This window comes from Megascapheus bottae, chromosome 1, assembly GCF_031878675.1.
Source record: "Megascapheus bottae isolate mThoBot1 chromosome 1, mThoBot2.hap1, whole genome shotgun sequence".
Classification (NCBI taxonomy): Eukaryota; Metazoa; Chordata; class Mammalia; order Rodentia; family Geomyidae; genus Megascapheus; species Megascapheus bottae.
In genome coordinates, this window is record NC_143509.1 from 98,847,026 (window position 1) to 98,867,203 (window position 20,178).

Consider the following 20,178-nt stretch of genomic DNA (forward strand, 5'->3'; position numbering starts at 1 on the left):
TCTTCTGAGGGAAGAGGAGTGGTCTCTCTGTGAGTAGGGGTCCTTCATAGAGCTTTCGAGAACAGTGGCAGCTAGCTCCATGGATGAGCTTTATAGAGTGCTTTGGAAGGAGATGTCTCAGGAGCTGCTGGAAGCCATCATCTCCTTTTCTGATAGAAGGCTGGCAGGGTCCTGGCTTGAGGGAAGCTCATCAACTGGACACTGTTAGGAAACATTTGAGCACTCACCGGACAGGACTGAGGCTCTAGTAAGCAGGATTTATAAAAGCCATAGACACAGTGCAGAGCCTTTGATGGGGCCTGAGAGAAGGAAGAGCTTGGACAAAAGGCAGCTGTGCCTGCTGAGTGGCCGTTATCCCCCACTCCACGAGTTACCAAGGAGATCAGCCTGCTGCCCCCCGTAAGCAGAGGGCTGGTCCTCACTTGCTCCCTTGGATTTGTCAGCCCAGCTTTGGTCAGGACATGCTCGTCGCCTGGTCTTTCCTCTGGACTCTTCACAAGGAGAGTTATATGGCTTCAACATGGGTGCCAGAGCACCTCTTGGCTTTCTGGCTGACGACCGGTTCTCTTTGTAATTAAGAAAAGGACTCTAGTTCTTAATTCCCACTTGGAATAGATATAGGATGGAAAAAGTCGGGGGTTCTTTAAGAATTGTGTAGTTGGGCATGAAAATCATTCTAATTGAGGCTTATTAAAAAAACGACCCTGGATTTCATAATTGCCTTGGGTATGATTAGGTTGGGGAGTAATGATACCGATGATGATAATGACAATAATAGCTACGTTTAATAGGCGCCCAGGATGTTCAGGTGGATCAGGAGCCTTATCACTCACATTATCCCTGGATTTCAAAATGGAGAAACTGAGGATCAAGATGCGCAAATGAATAGCCCAAGGTGCCTGGATCAATGCCCTTGTTCCGTGGCTTTGTCAAAATGTATTCCCCATTTTCCTACTTTCCCCCTCCCCCCGCTCTCTCTCTGTCACTACCACATACTATGTGGCATGAAAACCCTTACCAGAGGCTGGCATCTGCATATTGGGTTTCCTAGACCCCAGACGTAGGAGAAGCCAATTTATTTTCACTATAAATGTACCCAGGCCATGTATGGAGGGACACATCTTTAAATCCCAGCTGACTTGAAGGAGCTTGAGTGGGGAGCTAGTCTGCATGAAGTTCGAAAGCCTCTGTCTCAGAGACACAATGCAAATCGAAGAGCGGGGTGCGGGGGACGGGGGCTCAGCACAAGCGGTAGAGCCCTTGCCTGGCATGAACAGGCCTCGGGTTTAATTCCCACCACAAAACAATGAATGAATGAACAAATGAATGAGTGAGTGAGCCAGCCGGGCACTCCTGCTGGAGCTTCAGGAAGCAGATGAAGGTAGCCATTTCCAGCTCATTCTTTTGGCCACTTTGTTCCTGAGAACGGACTCATTCTCCCACACCAAGCTCCCTTCTGACTTTTGCTCCTTTTTCTGGGAAGCCATGGAAGACTTCTGAGTTTCCAAGACCTTCTCAGTTGGAATGTAGTCTTAAAAAACAATAGTTGGTAGAGATTCCCTTCTTGAATACTTGTTGGTTAAACATGTCATTTGAAATATCATGTAAAAATCAATGTTAATAAATTCTAAAACAAAAAAAACCCCAGTAGCCGGGTGTGGTGGCTCACACCTGTAATCCTAGCTACTCAGGAGGTTGAGATCTGAAGATCATGGTTCAAAGCTAGCTGGGGAACTAAAAAGTCCTGGGAGACTCTTTTCACCAGTTAATCACCAGAAAACCGGAAGTGGTAGTGTGGCTCAGGGATAGAGCAGTGGCCTTGAGCTGAATTGCTCAGGGACAATGCCCAGGCCCAGAGTTCAAGCCCCATGACTGACAAAACAAAACAAAACAAATAAACAACAACAAAAAAGAAAACAAGAGCCTTGGTGAGTGGATCAGCATCTCCCACAGCAAGTGTCACCTGGGAAAGGAGTTTCTTAAGCTTGAATGTTCATTTGATAGTTGCTGTGGTAGCTACTAAAACACCAATGAATTGGGAAGGCAGATGTGCAGTTCTGGGTTTCTTAGGCACCTGCATCTTCAGTGGAAATAAAAGACGCTCTTAGCTGAGTGCTGGTGTAACACACCTGCAATCCTAACTACCCAAGTCGTTCAAAGCCAGCCCAGGCAGGAAAGCTTGTGAGACTCTTATCTCCAATGAACCACCGAAAAGTGATGCTGTGCCTTGAAGTGGAGAGTATTCATCCTGAGCAAAAAAGAGCTCCGGGACAACACCCAGGACCCGAGTTCAAGCCCTGTGACCACCACCGATGACAACGACAGTGACAACAACAAAAAAAAGAAAGAAAGAAAGAAAAAGAAAAGAATGAAAGACAAAAGGAAAAATAAGAAGACACTCCATCTCTGAAGCTACTTCATTTGATGGTTATCAGAAATGTATGTATACAGTATGAAAACTTCCCCTGCAGGCTGAGAACACTGCTGAGAAATTCTGAATCCAGAGTGCAATTAGCTGGAGAGAATTATCAGCATTGGAAAAATAAAACTTCATGTGTACACCGAGCATGCTAATTATGGCAACTGTCAGTTATTCACTCTTCATATAGAAGTATTTATCCTATCATCTTGTCTGGCTAATGAAAGCAGCCAAGGCCATACCTTCCCACTATTGCTCAAGAATCCCTGTGGAGATGGGCTATCTTTGCCTTTATTTTTACTGGCACGTCCCAGCACTGAAGCACATTAAAGTAATAAAATTAGGCAGCAAGGCGTCCTGTCACTCCCTCCCTGTTCCCGTAACCCCCTCATTTACAACAGACTAAGACAGGAAAAAAAAGAAGTTTTAGAGTAATTTAAGATGAAGCAACACTGGGTATGTAAATCGTGTTTTATTGGCAGTTGGGGCAGCTAGCTACTTCTTCTCAAATGCCTAGCAGCCTGGGCCCTCAGGTCCCTGGTCACATGGTGCTGGAACAGTTTAGTGTTAGGGAGTGTGTCTCTGGTGTAGGCGCTGGGCCGTGGTCTCATAGTCTGTCCTTGCACACACACACACACACACACACACACACACACACACACACACACACACACACGGCCAGATGTTTGCTTCCAGCTGCTGAACAGAAAGGATCATGTAAAGTCTAAATTTTTACAGAGTAGAATGACACAGGCAATTTTTTATTTTTAAAGCAATGTCTTGGTTAGCAGGCTATGATGTTAAATGCCTAGAAGTCCAGTATTTGGGAGGCAGAGGCAGGAGGATTGTGAGTTCAAAGCTAACCTCAGCTATATAGTGAGTTGCTGTCTTAACAAAGCAAAGGAAGGAGGGAAGGAAGGAAGGAAGGACGGACAGGGAGAAAGGAAGGGGACAAGGAAAGAAAGAATGAAGGGAAGGAAAGAGAGACAGAAAGGGAAAAAGATGAAAGAAGGAGGAGGAAGGGGAAGAAGGGATAAAGAAAAGGAAAGAAAGAAGGGAAGAAAAAGAGGTTCTTAGAGCCTTTGTTCCTCCTGTGGAGATAGCTCCAGGACTCAGGAATGGCAAGAAAACACAGATTTGAGTAGGAGAGCATTAATGACTGGGCCAGGCTAAGTCACCCAGCCCTTCTCCATCTGCGAGAACCGGCCTCAGAGCAGTCCTTCCAGACACAGGGCTCATTGTCAAGGTGAGATTTATCAGACTCTCAGGGGGGGATCTGCAGGGATTTGCTGCATTCAGAAGGAGTTATGGCGGGATTCCAAAGGTTAGAGACATACGGGGAAGACAAGCGAACAATTGCCAGGCTCTACAGAACTTACTCTAGACTTTACGGTGCTTAGGTGCAGCTATTATAAAAATAAGAGGTTTAAATTGCAGGACAAGTCAGAACCAGCCAAACAGCATGGCTCTGTGTCCCTCAGTTCCTTCTCTCTCACCCTTCTTTGCTTGGCTTGACTGTCCACAGAGCTGCAGCAGGCAGCGACATGTGTTGGGGGAATGTGCCACATTCTCAGGCAGCCCAGCTCAAGGATGGCTGGGATGCTGTGTAACCTCAAGGCAGGACTGGGAGGCATGCCTCTGTCACTCAGTCTTCCAACAACTTTATAAACTCCCCCCTGGGGCCTTCTCAGACCCTCCCCACCCATAGGCAGACAGACAAATAGGTATTGGCTGGAAGCAGAGAGAACTCTGAGTGGAAGAAGTGTGGAAGCCAGGCCTTCAGAGCATAGGAGACCCTAAATTCAGCATTCTGGCTAATTTTTAGATAAATGGATGACGCTCAGTCACCATCTCCATGCTTATGCTGCTATTTATTAATTAGAAAGCCTTATAAATCTTCTTGCCTCATGGGTCATCCCGGTGGGTGTCCCCATGTGTCAGGCTCACACATGGACAGCCCTAGTACCACTTTTCCTGTTGCCTCACACCAGCTAAGGCTGGGTGTCCTAGACCTTGGGTCCTGACCTCTTGTAAACTCTCATATTGGAGAGGTTGTAATTATATATATAAAAAAATCAAATTCCTAGAAACCTTGGGCTCTCCTAGCAGAGATTTATAATAGAACAAAACCTAGATACATAAGGCCATATAGTATGAAGCTAAATGAAAGGACCTCCAGGATATAGAAACAAAAGCCATGTAATGAATGATTGTTGTCCTTAATGTACTACTTTATCTCTCATCTCTTTTGCTGTCCCTTGTTATCTCATATTGTTACAGTATTTTACCTTGTTATCTGATATATTGTATATATGCATATTTGGTTATTTGAAATAGGATAGGGAAAGGGGGAAAACAAGATGATGGGCAGGGGTGGGAAGGAGGGAAATGGGGACCAAGACATGAGAAAGGGTATCAATGTATGTGAAGTAATGTACTCTCTATCTGGCGAATATAATGTAACCCTTCTATTAATTACAATAAAAATATATGGGAAAAAACAATCTTTTGGTTAACATTTAAAAAAATCAAATTCCTAGGCCTCATATAAAACCCCTCTGAATCCAACTGCATTTTTTAAAATATTTTTTATTGTGATTAATAGAAGGGTTACATTATATTCACCACTTAGAAGGTACATAACTTCACAAACATTGATACCCTTTCTCATGACATGGCCAACTGCGTTTTTTTCAAAGTTACTTTTTCTTTTCTTTCCTTTTGGATTGAGATACAATTAATATTCAATCAAATACTCACATCTTAAGACTTTGTCAGTTGAATATACCCAGGAATCTATCTCCAGGGTAGAATGTCTCTTCCACTTGGAAAGGATCCTTCCTGACTTTTCTAGGTCTTTTCCTTCTGTCTGGTGTTCTTCTGACCACTCTCCACATAGAAGAGTTCTCGAGCTTGAACTTCACCTATACTGAGTCAAGCAGGACTCTATTGAGTCTGTCTGTGTCTCTCAATTGTGTGTGTATGTGTGTGTGTGTGTGTGTGTGTGTTACACCACACTGTTGCTTCTGTTGCAGCTGATTCTTTTTCACTGTGGTGTCATATTTCATGGTGTGCACATAGCACATTCTGTTGTGATGATATTTGGGCTGTTTTTAGGTTTGGCCTTTCATTCTGAAGCTGTGAAGAGATTTGCTTAAATGTGTCCCAGTGCACTTTGCGTTGTGGGGTGTAGGAATTCTGTCCTATGGTGTAAATGGATGCTTAGCTTTGGCAGAGGATTGCTGGATGCTGGAGTAGCTGCCTGAATGTGTGCTCTTGCCTCCAATGGTTTGCATTCTGGCTCACACTTGGTGTTGTCAGACCTCTTCACCTTTCTGGTGGGTTCGTGGTAGGTTCTCCTTGTGGTTTCAGTTGCAGTGACTTGCTGGCTAATGATGTGATAAAGCTTTCTACTGGCTACTATTTCTTTGGGGAAGGGATTTAGTTCTCTGGCAGAGCCCCGATCTAGCGTTTGTGAGGCCTTGGGTTTGATTTCCAGTACTACATGTATCCCCTAAATCTTTCAGAACATCGCTTAGTGAATGATCTTTTGTTGTCTCCTGGTGACTTCAGATCCCTAAAGTCAGAGAGTTGCCTCCAGGAAACTCTTCCTTCAATTTTCTTGGGCCTCATTTTTTTCTTTCCTTCACTTTCTGCCTTTCATTCACCTGTCATTCTGAACCACCTCAATTTTCTTTACTCTTTGTGACAGAAGTGGACTTTGTGGCTTGAATGTGGCTGTGTGCATGTCACCTACGTCTGGTTTCGTCGCAAAAAGCCAGAGGATATGTATCAGTCTGTTTCTCATAGCTGCAACAAAATACATGAGTTGGGGTAGTGTGCAAAGAAATGAGGTCTCTTTAAGCTGTATTTCTGCGTGGCTCTCATAGGGACCAAGCCACATGACAGTTCATATGGAGATCACATCATGACACAAGAGGCCAGTAGTGGGAAAGGACTGGCCTTGTTCTTTTTTTCCCCCAGTCCTGGAGTTTGAACTCGGGGCCTGGGTACTGTCCCTGAGCTTCTTTTTGCTCTACACTAGCACTCTATCACTTGAGCCACAGCACTACTTCGAGCTTTTTCTGTTTATGTGGCACTGAGGAATGGAACCCTGGGCTTCATGCATGCCAAGCAATCACTGTACCGCTAAGCCACCTTCCCAGCCCCCTGGCCTTGTTCTTTTTATAACACCTGGCTCTTGTGAGCACTTACTCCCTGAGACCAGCACTAATCCTTCTGAAGGTCATGTCCCTAAAAACTTCCTCTACACCATCTCCTAGGTTCTGCTTCTTAGAGCGCCCACACCATCTCTCAGTGCCACTACACTGGGCAGTAGGCTTCTGGTGCCAGAACCTCGGGGTGACACATTCTCCTAAAGCATAGCAGGATGTGAGGGACATGTGTAAGTCACCTCCATGCCCTTCAGCAGCATGATATTAGCTATTTGCATCCAAGTCAAGGACTTGGGGAATGGTAAGAAGTGTTTCTCAACTTTGTCAGTGTTCTCTCCATCACTCCTCTGACTTGGTGTTGCCAAGCCCTGCAGGAATCTCTTTTATGTCTCCAGTTCTTGTCTTTTTCCTCTTCTTTTTTTTTTTTCTTTTCACTGCCAGCACTAGGGCTTGAACTCAGGGCCCAAATGCTCTCCCTTTGCTTTATTTGCTCAGAGTTAGCACTCTATCACTTTGAGCCATAGGGCCACTGCTTCTAGTTTTCTGGTGGTAAACTGGAGGTGGGCATCAGCTAGCTTTGAACCATGATCCTCAGATCTCAGCCTCCCGAGTAGCTAGGATGACAGGCTTGAGCCACTGGCACCTGGCTAGTCTTTCTTCTTTACCACACCCTCAAAGAAAGATTGATATGTTCAGTGGGTTGTTTTCTATGTCTGTATTTGGGTTATAAGGGGACAGAAACGGCGCTGGGGGATTTGGGAAGTAATTATTTTGTATCCATCTACCTCAAAGCCAGATGTGTAGTAATCTACAAGGATTCCTTGTCTTTCCTCTATGACTCAGAAGAGGGGAACAGAATTGTTCATGTCTAGGGATGTTAGAATTTGTATAAACCAAAACACACATCCTGTGCATGGTGTGTCGGTGTGCAAGTCAGCTAATGTGTTTTCCAACACAATGATTTTGCTGGAGAGGCCTGCTGCCTCTCTTGGATCTGAAGATGAAACAAAAGAAGAGGTTGTTCTTTTTTGACTTTGGTAAAGAAGGGAGTTCGGTTCCACTTTCTGTTCTTTTCCTCTGTGAACTTGTACTCAGAGACCCAACCTGGCAGGCTGTGTGAAAAAGGCTCTGTGTGTGTGTGTGTGTGTGCGCGCGCGTGTGTGTGTGCACGTGTGGGTGTGTGCTTTCTCTCTCTTCCCACACTCACTTACAACTTGGCACAGACCCTGAGTTACATGGTGTCAGAAGACCATCTCTGGTTTTATGACCATTCATAAAGCTTCCTACCGCTTTTGTGTATGTGCACTGTGGTATCTGGCATGGAGAGTTCACTGAGAGACTGGCTCAGCTAAAGATCTTCTTGTCTATTTGCAGGCTGGCTATGATGGGGAGAGTATCGGAAACTGTCCATTCTCACAGCGTCTCTTTATGATCCTCTGGCTGAAAGGTGTTATATTTAATGTGACAACTGTGGATCTGAAAAGGTAAGACAAAGTGTGCAGGCCATCAAAGTAGCTTTAACTTCATCCCTCACTTGCATCTCTCTCTCTCTTTCTCGCTCTCTTCTTTCTTGTCTCTCACTTATCTCTCTGTCTCTCTGTCTCTGTCTCTGTCTCTTTGTCTCTCTCTCTCTGTCTCTGTCTCCCTGTCTCTCTGTCTCTCTGTCTCTGTCTCTCTCTCTCTCTCTCTCTCTCTCTCACACACACACACACACACACACTCACAGTTCAGGACCCATGGCAAGATGGACATGTCAATTCCTGGAGCGTGAGTGAATTGCAAAGTCGGATGCCCTGGCACCCAAGCTGGGTGCGGCCGAGGACTTCCCTGAACCCATCTGAACACGGCTGCTGGCTCACGAGGCTGGGAAAGCTGATCTTCTTGGGACTCTTAACTTCCGAATGGGGAAGGATAAGCTTGTTTGGGGTCAAGGCACCTCCTGATCGGCTGGCGTTCCTGTCTACCCAGGAAACCCGCAGACCTGCAGAATCTGGCTCCTGGAACAAACCCTCCTTTTATGACTTTTGATGGGGAAGTCAAGACTGATGTGAATAAGATCGAAGAGTTCTTAGAGGAGAAGTTAGCTCCCCCAAGGTACCTGTGAGTGTTCTTCTTCCCCGAGACTGGTGCACAGGTCTTGTCTGTGCGTTGCTTAGTTTTCCACGGCTGTGGTGAGGAGGTATCCATGGTGTGTGTGTGTGTGTGTGTGTGTGTGTGTGTCTGTGTGCTTTACTGGGAGGTAATGGAGTAGTGTTAGGATTCAAGGTTATGGAGAGTTGGGCTGGAAAGAACATTCTAGTCCATCCTCTTCATCCGACTGTCTCGGGAACTCAGACCAACAAGGACTGTCCCAGGACTGATGATTGTCAGGAAGAAGAGTCTTTGGCTCCAATGTGGTTCTCCCATATGATGTCTCTGCCCAGCCTTGGAGATGAAGAAGAGATTAGGAAAAGAGTTAAAGGGAGTCTCTCCATTCTATATGTGCCTAGAGAAAGATACTTTTTTTCCCTTTTGTGTTATTATAACTCCAACATAACTTTTCTGTGATCCTCCAATTTTGAACTTTTCAAGGTACCCTAAACTGGGGACTCAGCACCCCGAATCTAACTCAGCTGGAAATGATGTGTTTGCCAAATTCTCTGCATTTATTAAAAACACCAAGAAGGATGCAAACGACAGTGAGTATCTCTGCCCTTCCTGTTTTCTCTCTCCACATGGCCTCATGTGGCTGCTTATAAGATCTAGGAACTCAGACTGATTTTAGAAAGAGTAATGGAGTCTGAAAATATGGGAAAAAAAATAGCTTAAAAAAAACCATGTCAGTACTAGAACTTGAACCCAGGGCACTGTCCCTTCACTTTTTTCACTCAAGTCTGATGTTCTACCACTTGAGTTACACTTCCATTTCCTGAATTTTTGGTGGTTAATTGGAGATAAGAATCTCATGGACTTTCCTGCCTGGGCTGGCTTTGAACCATGATCCTCAGATCTCAGCCTCCTGAGAAGGCAGGACTAGAAATGTGAGCCATTATTATCCAGTCATATTCCCAGCTCTGACTCTTGGGACTTGGAGGATATTGAGGCTTGGGAGAATTGGGGAGCAGTAATTGGCATTATTAGTGTAATATATTTACCTTCAAGGTGTTTGTCACTGCTTAGAGCAGCATTTACCTTGTTACATGCTTTTCACACTTTTTTTCTAGTACTGGGGCTTGATATCATGGCCTGGCATTATTCCTGAACTTTCTCACTTAAGACTTTACTTGAGCCACAGCTCCACTCCTGCCTTTTTTTTTTTTAACTTTCCTGCCCAACTTGGCTTTGAACCATGACTCTGAAATGTTATCCTTCTGAGTGGCTAGGGTACCAGGCCTCATACATACTTTTGAATACATAGGGTTCTAGAGCAAGCCCTGTTGTGTACAGGATAGCACAATAATTCTTCATGGTGGAGTGAGTCCTTATTCATCCACAGCCATGTCGTTTTTTTAGTGACACCCATCATTGGCTGGCCATGTCTCAGGAAGAAAGGATTTCAAGCTCTCTCCTTCCTAGTTAGAGAAAAGTGATGTGAGAGGTTGGTAGCGGGCTAGCCAGTGACCAAAAGCATTGGGTACTAATTTCAAGATCTCACATCTAAAGAAGAAATAACAAAGGTAGAAAAAATAAGTGACACGAAACTGCATGGCCGAGTATAGCCATTTCTTACCTTTTTGTTTTAGTTTATGAAAAGAACCTGTTACGTGCCCTGAAGAAGCTAGATAATTACTTGAATAGCCCTCTGCCAGATGAAATAGATGCCCAGAGCACCGAGGATGTTGCTGTTTCTGGAAGGAAGTTTCTGGATGGGAATGAGCTCACACTGGCTGACTGCAACCTCTTACCCAAGCTCCACATTATTAAGGTTTGTCTGTCCTCCTGACTTCTGGGCTGAATGCATGAATGAGGCTTTGTTTGACTTTGTTTTGACTTGTAGTTGGGCCAGACATTGAAACAACCTGAAATGTGAATTCTTGAATTAAAAAGGAGCTCATTTTGGCTTGTGGCAGCCAAGCTCCTAGCTTCAGATTCATGGAAGGATGGGATCCAGATGTTTCCCTGAAGTAGCGTGAACTTGACCCGTGCCCTTCTGCCTGTACCACATTTCTCAAGCTGAGGTTATAGGAAAGGGACTTGAGGAACTCAAGGCTGTCTTGACATTTTACACTGGAGGCTGGGAGGTGATGTGTTGCTAGCAATAATACGATAAGCTAAGGACCTTTAGCTTTTTCTAGAAATATCAAATAGAGTTCTATTGAATCATTTAAAAATTTTTTATTAGAGAATTTATTAACATTGATTTTTACATCAAATTTCAAATGACGTATTTAACAAACAAGTATTCAAGATGAAAATCTCTATATACAATCCCTGGCACTTAGATTTTAGAACATAATTAAAATTAGGCTGAATCTTTGTATGTCATAGATACATATTAATCTATATGAACTATTGGATTATATCTCCTATTTCAGTAAAGAATGTCTTTGGAATTTTGATGGGAATTGCATTGAATTTGTATATCAATTTTGGCAGTATAGCGTTTTCACTATATTGGTTCTCCCTACCCATGAGCATGGGATGTCTTTCCATTTCCTGGTGTCCTCTTTAATTTCTTTCATTAGGCTTTTAGTTTTCATTAAATAATTCTTTTATACCTTTGGTTAAGTTAATTCCTAAGTATTTTATTCTTTTGGGGGCTATTGCAAATGGGTTCATTTTCTTGCTTTGTCCTTCTGTTTGCATATTGTTGGCGTATAAGAAGGCTACACAGGTTAATTTTGTATCTTGTGTTTTTGCTAAAGTAGTTTATTAATTCTAGGAGTTTGGGAATGGAGCTTATTGGGTCACTCAGGTAGAGGATCATGTCAGCTGCGAATAGGGTAGCTTAATTTCTTCTTTCCCTGTGTGGATCCCTTTGATGTCCTTCTCTTGCCTTATTGCTCTAGCTAAGGGTTCCAGCACTGTATTGAAGAGAAGTGGAGAGAGTGGGCATCCCTGTCTAGTTCCCGATTTTAAGGTAAATGGTTCTAGACTTTCTCCATTCAGTATAATACTGGTTGTAGGTTTGTCTTATATGGCTTTAATAATTTTAAGGAATATACCTCTTATTCCTATTTTTTCTAGTGCTTTCAACATGAATGGATGTTGTATTTTCAAATGCCTTCTTTGCATCAAGAGAAATTATCATATGATTCTTATCCTTAGCTCTATAAGATGATGTATTACATTAATTGATTTGAGAAAGTTAAGCCAGCCTTGTATCTGTGGGATGAAGCCTACTTGATCGTAGTGTATAATTTTTAAAATTTGTTTCTGGATTTTGTTGGCTAGTATTTTATTGAGGAGTTTTGCATCCGTGTTCATTAGAGAGATAAGTCTGTAGTTCTCCTTTTTTGTTGTGTCTTTCCCTGGTTTGGGGATGAGAGTAATATTCGCTTCATAAAATGAGTTTGGTATTGCTCCTTCTGCTTCTATTTCTTGGAAGAGTTTTAAGAGTATAGGTATGACTTCATCTTTAGAATTCCGCTGTGAAACCATCTGGACCTGGGCTCTTTTTGGTTGGCATTTCCCTAATTGCTTTCGCTATTTCATTGTATGAAATTGGTTTGTTCAATTTGTTTACCTTTTCATGGTTCAATGTGGGTAGCCTACATTTATTTAAGAAATCATCAGTTTCTTTTTTTCGTTTATTTTTATTGTAATTAATAGAAGGGTTACATGATATTTGCCAGATAGAAGGTGCATTAATTCACATACATTGATACCCTTTCACATGTCTTGGTCCCCATTTCCCTCCCCCCACCTCCACCCCTCATCTTGTTTCCCCCCCTTTCCTATCCAATTTCAAATAACCAAATACAAATAGATTTTCCTGTTTCTTTGAATATAGGCCCTGGTAGTACTTTTTCATAATGGACTGAATTTCTTGAGATATCGGTCATGATTGTTCCCGTAGGGTTTCTAATCTTGTTTATTTGAGTCTCCCCTCTCCTTTTTTGGATTAATCTTGCCTGGGGTCTGTCAATTTTGTTGACCCTTTTAAAGAACCAACTTGTTGATTTATTAATTTTATGTATTAGATCTTATTTCAATCTCTGATATTTCCAATTTTATTTTTGTTACTTCTGTCCTTCTAGTTGTTTTAGAATTATAAGCTTTATCTCCCTTTCTTTTCCAGTTTGTATACTTCTCTGTTGCTTCTTGAATTTGTAGTTGTTGATTTCTTAAGACAGCTGTCTCGTGGGATTCCCTGATTCTCTCTTTTTGTGGGAGAGAGCTGGGCTGGGTCCCTATTGTTTCGGCGCCATCTTCCTTCCTCCTCTGTTGGATCTTAATAAGGACTCTCAAGCCAGGTACTGGTTGGCATACACTTGTCATTCTAGCTACGCTGGAGGCTGAGATCTGATAATTGAGGTTTGAAGCCAGCCTAGGCAGGAAGGTCTGTGAGACTTTTATTTCCCATTAACTACCAAAAAGCCAGAAGTGGAGATGTAGGTCAAGTGGTAGAGCACTAGCCTTGAGTGAACAAGTTTCAAGACTGGCATTCAAGCCCCAAACCCTAAGTAGCTAAAAGCAGCTGACAGCTTCTTGGCTTGGCCTCTATCTTCCTGGATAGCTGATAACTCTAAGAGAATTGTGAGTCTCATATTATCAGGAATGGGACACATCCTGGACCAGTACTTCAATATTAGCTTAAGAGTTGTCTAAGGAGATTTTAGGAAAATATATGTCCCTTGATTTACTTCCTGATTTAGAAAATTGCAAGTTTTCGGGGTGACCATTAGGGTTCTCAGGCAGATTGTCTCACACTTGTACTCTTAGTTGTTGCCTCTCAGTCCCTATGTCACTTGCTAGTTGTCTTCATCATTATTGCTTTGTTCCTCAGTAGCCTCTGACATATCAGAAAAAAGCCCAGGCCTCACCCTAGGTTGTCTATTGATTATTAAATGCCCCAGGTCCATGGCTATGTTTGACATAAAAGCAGACAGGATGAGAGAGACATGGGCAAATACAAGTCAGTCACTACGTGTTCTAGTAACTTGTTTGATGGCCTGGGCTCTCACCGTCTGGTGCCATTGCTCAGGTTACCTTGACCAGCCTCCATTTCCTGCCTTCGTCCCTCCTTTTATCTTTTTCTCCCTGCCTTATTGAAGTTCAGGTTACTAATTTCCTTGCCTGATCTGTCTTTTCAGTAGCTTTGCCAGTGCCCTGACACTAAAATTCCAATGAAGGCATCTCAGACCCTCCAACCTTCCTGAATCTAGGAGCCATCCAGCAGGGTATTTCTGCCACTGGGTTTTTAGATTAGTTCATTTCATGGACTGCTTGTTAGCCTTTGCTGTGACTCATTGGACCATTGTAAAAGGGTATGAAAAATGGATGCAGGAATCAGTACCCGGGGAGGTCAACTTGAGGGAAGAAAGATTACTTTGGCTCATGATTTCAGAGGTTGCAGGCCATGGCTGGCTGGTTCCATTGCTGCCAGGCATATGGTGACACAGACCGTCATGGTGGAAGAGAGTGACTGAAGAACGTTGTTCACTTCATGGCATCCAGGAAGCAGAGGGAGGGAGAGGGAAAGTCCGGAGACAAGGTTCATCCTGAACAGGCACATTCAGGGACTTCCTTCCTTCTGTAGGGCCCCCCTGAATGGCTACTTGGTCATCAATGGATTGATTCACTGATGGTGGTAGTGATCTCCTCATCTATGTTACCTCAGTGCTGCCAGCTGAGGACCAAGGCTTCATCACTTGAGTGTTTTATTTTTTTTTGGAGGGTGGGTGAAGATATTTTACATCCTAATCACAAAAAGGAATAAAAGAAATTTCCCAGGTATATAGTATTAATTGCTAGGTATTTAGCACCCTATATAAAACAATTACTACTTATTTAGCATTCTATGCATGGAGGGTGGTAATGGCTCCCTCCTATAATCCTAGCTCCTCAGGAAGCTGGGATCTGAGGATCCTGGTTCAAAGTTAGCCCAGGAAGACAAATCCAAAAGACTTTTTTCTCCAGTTGACCAGGAAAATAAGCCAGAAACAGAGGTGTGGTTCAGGTGATAGAGTGCCAGCCTTGAGCAAAAAAAGTTAAAGAGACAGCATGAGGACCAAAGTTCAAGCTCCAGTGCCAGCACAAAAAGTGAGGAGAGAATTATTTTGACATTTCAGTGTAAGGGAGCAACTTCAGAGGGAAATAAAGCGGTCTAGAATTCCAGTATAACACCAAGAAATTTCAAAGCCATTTAGCACTCAATATCCCAAACAGCTTAATGACCTTCCAGGATAGAGTAATTCTGAAAGGAAATGAGACTCAATCTGAGGGAATTATGGTAAAAGATGAGAGAGTAAGGGGATTTATAATTAATGCCCCTTCCTGAAACCCAGTAGAAAAAAAACATAAAAATAGAGTATTCGCATCCTCTCTTATGAAGCCACAAAAGAATGACATCGCTAACCTGAAGGCAAAGGAACTGCACCCAGAGAGAGCTGCCGAAAGGCTGAATTATGTTTCTCAGTGTCTTTAGCAAAGTTTAGAACCCTCAAAAAGGACAAGATACGTGGGGAGTGTGGCCTAGTGGTAGAGTGCTTGCCTAGCATGCATGAAGCCCTGGTCCTGATTCTTCAGTATCACATATACAGAAAAAGCCAGAAGTGGTACTGTAGCTCAAGAGGTAGAGCTCTAGCCTTGAGAAAGCTCGAGTGCTCAGAGCCTGAGTCCAAACCCCAGGTCTGGCAAAAACGTAAGGGGTGTATGGGGTGCTTTGTGGCCTGGCACTAGTGGCTCATGCCTGTAATTCTAGTTACTCAGGAGGCTGCGATCTGAGGATTGCAGTTCAAATCCAGCCCTGGCATGAATGTCCATGAGTCTCTTATCTCTGATTAACCACCAGAAAATCAGAAGTGGCACTGTGGCTCAAGTGTAGAGCACTAGTCTTGAGCTGAAGAGCTCAGGGACAGCTCCCAGGCCCAGAGTTCAGGCCCCATGATGGACCAAAAAAAGATGCAATACAAAGTCCTTCAACACCCAACTCAAGAATATGCAGTGGGCAGTGGGCTAAACAGGAGGCAGGGAACAGCTCGGCAGAGATTTCTACAGAGGCAGATTTGAGAGAGGGCTATGCAAATGTGCCATCTTTACAGTTTATCCTCCTCATCCATAGGCACAGCTCAAGCAGGAAATGGAGCAGAAGAGAAGTGGCCTTCTGTTTAGTGAATGCTAAGCAGAGGAAAGAAATAAGCCCCTAATAGGTCGAGATTTCCCAACCTTTCTTCCCAGCCATAATGACCTCTGTGAGTTTAAGAGGATTCCCTAATTCTAATGCTAATATTGTGTGTGTGTGTGTGTGTGTGTGTGTGTGTGTGTGTGTGTGTGTGTACAGGCGTGCACGTGTGCTATATACTCAGGACCTCTGACTCTCACTTGGCTTTTTCCATCCAAGGCTCTCACTCTACCACTTGAACCACAGCTCTATTTTTGGCTTATCTCTGGTTAATTAGAGGTAAAAAGTTAATTAGAGGTAAAAAAAAACCCTGTAGCTTCAGTATATCTGTTTTATTAAAAGGCAACTGCGAATCCAAGTCAGACTTCTGTGGGGTTAGAGCTAATGAAACAGGGAAGAGGGAAAATAGCAAGAGGAAAGGAAAAAGAAAAAGACAGATGAGAAATCATGAAGATTTGGTCAGCAAATTAAGGAATGTTCCAAGCTTTTCCATATCCTCAAGAAATGAGAGTATAGGCCTTTTGAGTTTTTCTTCTTGATTTTGGATTATATATTTTATTATCACTGAGTAGTTGTACAAAGGGTTTATCATTCAACTTGTCAGTTATGAGTAGAGTGGATCTTGATCACTGTCACCCCTTTCGGTTTTCTCTCCCATCCTTCTTGAGCTTTTCATGAGCACTTTGGCATTCTAGCAATCCATTTTCCATTGCTAGCATGAAATACCTGAGGCTAGGTATGAGGTAAAGAAGAAGAGACTTGAGCTGCTTTGGCTCTTGGTTGTAGAGGTTTGTGGGCATGATACAGGTCGTGCCTTGACTAAAGAGTTCAGGGACAGTGCCCAGGACCAAAGTTAACATATCAAAAAATGGAGAGCTTTATTTATTTAACAGTATTAGGGGCCAAACTCAAAGCACTCTTCCACTTGAGTCATGCTCTAAAGAGAATTCAACACACAATTCAGTGTGTTACAGGAACCAACTGAAACAGGTAAACTAAATTCTTCTGAGTTATCAGAAAGTTACCCACACACAAATGCATGCTACACCTAGAAAGGCATAAAGGCATTACATTCAGAAAAAAAATACTAAAGCGAAATTCTATTTATAAAAGGGATAGACTTTTCAGGTTTGCTCTGAAGAGAAATGGAAGCAAAGCAAAGCAAAGTAGAATTTCTAACAAGCCCATCGATAGGTTTGAATTGAAGTAAAAGATGCTAAACCATGTTAGAGGCTTTCTAAAAGTCATTTGGTCCTAATTTGCTGTCACATTGTATCGATGGCTGCGGAGTCCAATTACAAAGACATAAGCGCGGAAGATCTAATTTGTGGTGAGTTCCGTGGTGAGTTCCACTCAGATACTGAAGAAGCAGTGAGATTGGAGATGACGAGGCAGAACTCCCGGTCTGCATCTCATGTGGGATTGTTACATTCTCCCAGCCTGGATTTGTATGCTGACATCCTGCCCACCAAGGCCTCACAACACAGCCTTGTCTAGCAACTGCATCTTTGTAGTTGCTTTTACTTAAGATAAAGTCGGCTTGGCGGTGGTCAGACCTTTAAAAAGGCTCCAGTATGGCTGTCATTCCCTCAAACAAGAGGGAATTTGATACAGAAGCACGGACATAGGGAGAATGCCATGTGAAACTAGAGTTATGCTTCCATCGCTTAGGGAATGACGAGAAGCCGGGACACAGGCTCAAGGAAAATCCTTTCCGAGAGCTTTCTGTGAGAACGGGGCCCCAATGAAGTCTTGACTTTGTACTTCTGGCTTCCAGAACTATGAGTAAATACATTTTCTTATTCCAAGCTACCCAGTGAGTAGCATTTTGTTATAGCACCTCCAACAAACAGATAACAGTCGTCAATGTTACACACGGCCATTTGGGATGAAGTACCTCCCAGAACCTCTTCACCTGAGGAAGCATCCTGCTGCCTCTCACCTGCTGATTTTCTCATGCTGCTGGCTCTGAAACTGTCCTTTTTTTTTTTAAATTGCTAGTCCTGGGGCTTGAACTCAGGGCCTGAGCACTGTCCTTGGGTTTTCTAAGGCTAGCACTCTACCACTTGAGCCACCACACCACTTCTGGAATTTTTTTCTATGTATGTGGTACTGAGGAATCGAACCCAGGTCTTGGTGCAAGCTAGGCAAGCACTCCACCACTAGGCCAAACTCCCGGCTCCTCAAATTATCCTTTCTTTGTGGACACTGTTTCCACGATAACGAGGACAACACCGTTCTGCTTCTACACTGGACCTCTGCACACGGCAGGCCCACGATCAACGAGACTGCTCAGAAGCAGCACGGTGGACGTGTGTGGGAATAACATGCACGATACTTGGGAAAGCAGCAACAAGAGTAAAGAATGGGCACCTTAAGCCAGGCACTGGTGGCTCATGCCTAGAACCCTCACTACTCAGGAGGCTGAGATCTAAGGATCATGCTTCGAAGCCAGCCCAGGCAGGAAAATCTGTGAGACTCTTATCTCCACTTCACCACCGAGAAGCCAGCAGTGGAACTGTGGCTCACATTATAGAATAAGAAAAGGCAAAGTGAATTCACACAGGTCCTGAGTTCAAGTCCTGGTCTTGGTGCGCACACATGCACACACACACACACACACACACACACACACACACACACACACACACTGAATGTGGACCATCCCAAGAATGGTTTGTGGGTTTGGACAGGACCACGGGAAGTGACAGTTCTGAGTCCAGGACCATAGACACCCTGCTTCTCCCTAATAAAAGTCAAAATGTCACTGTGGTCAGTCCACACAATGTGTTACGACCTCAGGAGTTGGGTTTGTGCCTCCGATGAATGGCTGGTCGGATCTGATCACAGATAGTGGACTTTCCCCTTCCCTGATTGTTTCCTCTTTGTTTTCAGATTGTGGCCAAGAAATACAGAGATTTTGAATTTCCTTCTGAAATGACTGGCGTCTGGCGATACTTGAACAATGCTTACACTAGAGATGAGTTCACAAATACCTGCCCAGCCGACCAGGAGATTGAGCATGCATATTCAGATGTTGCAAAAAGAATGAAGTAAAGCCGGCTTTCCTTTCTTTTTCTTTCTCATTGAGTGAGCTAGACTTCAAAAAGAGTGTTCTATGCCTTTCTCCCAATGACTATCTTTGGCAAAATAATGATAATGCTCTGATCTACAGATCATCACTACATGTCATGTGGCCTTTTATATCAACTCATCCATGGGTCCTAGCATACCATTGCCTGTTACACACACAGGTGTCGAGTGTGTGTTCCCTTATACTTTTGACACACACTGCCACCATGATATATGTTATATAGGGCATATGTTTTGCAGTTAAAGTTTCAAAGCAAATTGGCTTTGGGTTCAAGTCCCTCATTTTTTTCAAATTTAATGTTTTTTTAAATCTTTTTTCTTTTTCATGTTTGTGACAGTCCTGAGACTTGAACTCAGCACCTGGGTGCTGTCTCTAAGCATTTTGTTTTTGTGCTCAAGGTTAGTGCTCTACCACTTGAGCCACAGCGCTACTTCCAGCCTTTTCTGAATAGTTTGTTGGAGATAAGAGTCTCACAGACTTTTCTGCCCAGGCTGGCTTTGAATAGTGGTCCTCAGAACTCAACCTCTTGAGTAGCTAGGATTATAAGCGTGAGCCACCAGCACGTGGCTCAGATTTCATGTTTGTTGTTGTTACTTTTCATAATCAGATATTGTCTACTTTCTTCTTAACTATTTTTATTGTTTTCAAAATTGTAAAATGTTATCAGTTTTAATACTTTAAAGACAGTGTCAAAGCCTATAAAGAAGGAAGGATTTGTTTAAAGGATTGGTGAGAGGACCACTTGGGGCCTTGAAAGTGATTATTCATAGAGGATATAAACACAAAGGTGTTTATGGGCCTGGGGAGGTGGAAGTGGGTATGTTAGATTGGTTATAGAGGGATGGCAGATAACAGAGTTCATGGAGCCAGCAGAATCAGGAGTGGCCCTAAGATGTGTCTGGACTCTAGGATGCCTTGTCCCTGGCTCTAGAATGATGCTACCTCTCCCTTCAGTGTAGGCATGGGTGGTAGAGGAGAGCCTGCAGTATGCCTTCAGTTCCAGCTCCCCGTCCGCTCCCGTCCCTCTCGAGGAGTCTGCTTTTAAGGAGGACTCTACAGGTTAGCCATGACTCAGAGCTCATGACTCACACTCCTCCCCCCACCCACTGGAGTGTGAACCAAGCCTCCCTCATGGCTGTTCTTCCACGTACGTGATGTCGTGGGGGCTGGCCCACTCATTGTTGCTTCTTGTGCTCTTTATCTCTCCCTCTGAGGTCAGGCAGGG

General features: G+C 43.6%; 1 protein-coding gene across 1 annotated transcript in view; it reads left to right on the forward strand.

Moving 5' to 3' along the window:
* Window positions 1–19,977, forward strand: part of Clic6 (CLIC family member 6) — a 39,421-nt gene extending 19,444 nt beyond the window's left edge. Inside the window, exons 2-6 of the mRNA XM_090331364.1 lie at window positions 7,969–8,078; window positions 8,563–8,688; window positions 9,166–9,272; window positions 10,317–10,498; window positions 18,755–19,977. Of these exons, the coding sequence (XP_090187490.1) occupies window positions 7,969–8,078; window positions 8,563–8,688; window positions 9,166–9,272; window positions 10,317–10,498; window positions 18,755–18,916 (687 nt within the window). The 3' untranslated portion in view covers window positions 18,917–19,977. The remainder of the gene's footprint in view (window positions 1–7,968; window positions 8,079–8,562; window positions 8,689–9,165; window positions 9,273–10,316; window positions 10,499–18,754) is intronic.
* The last annotated feature ends 201 nt before the right edge of the window (window positions 19,978–20,178 follow it).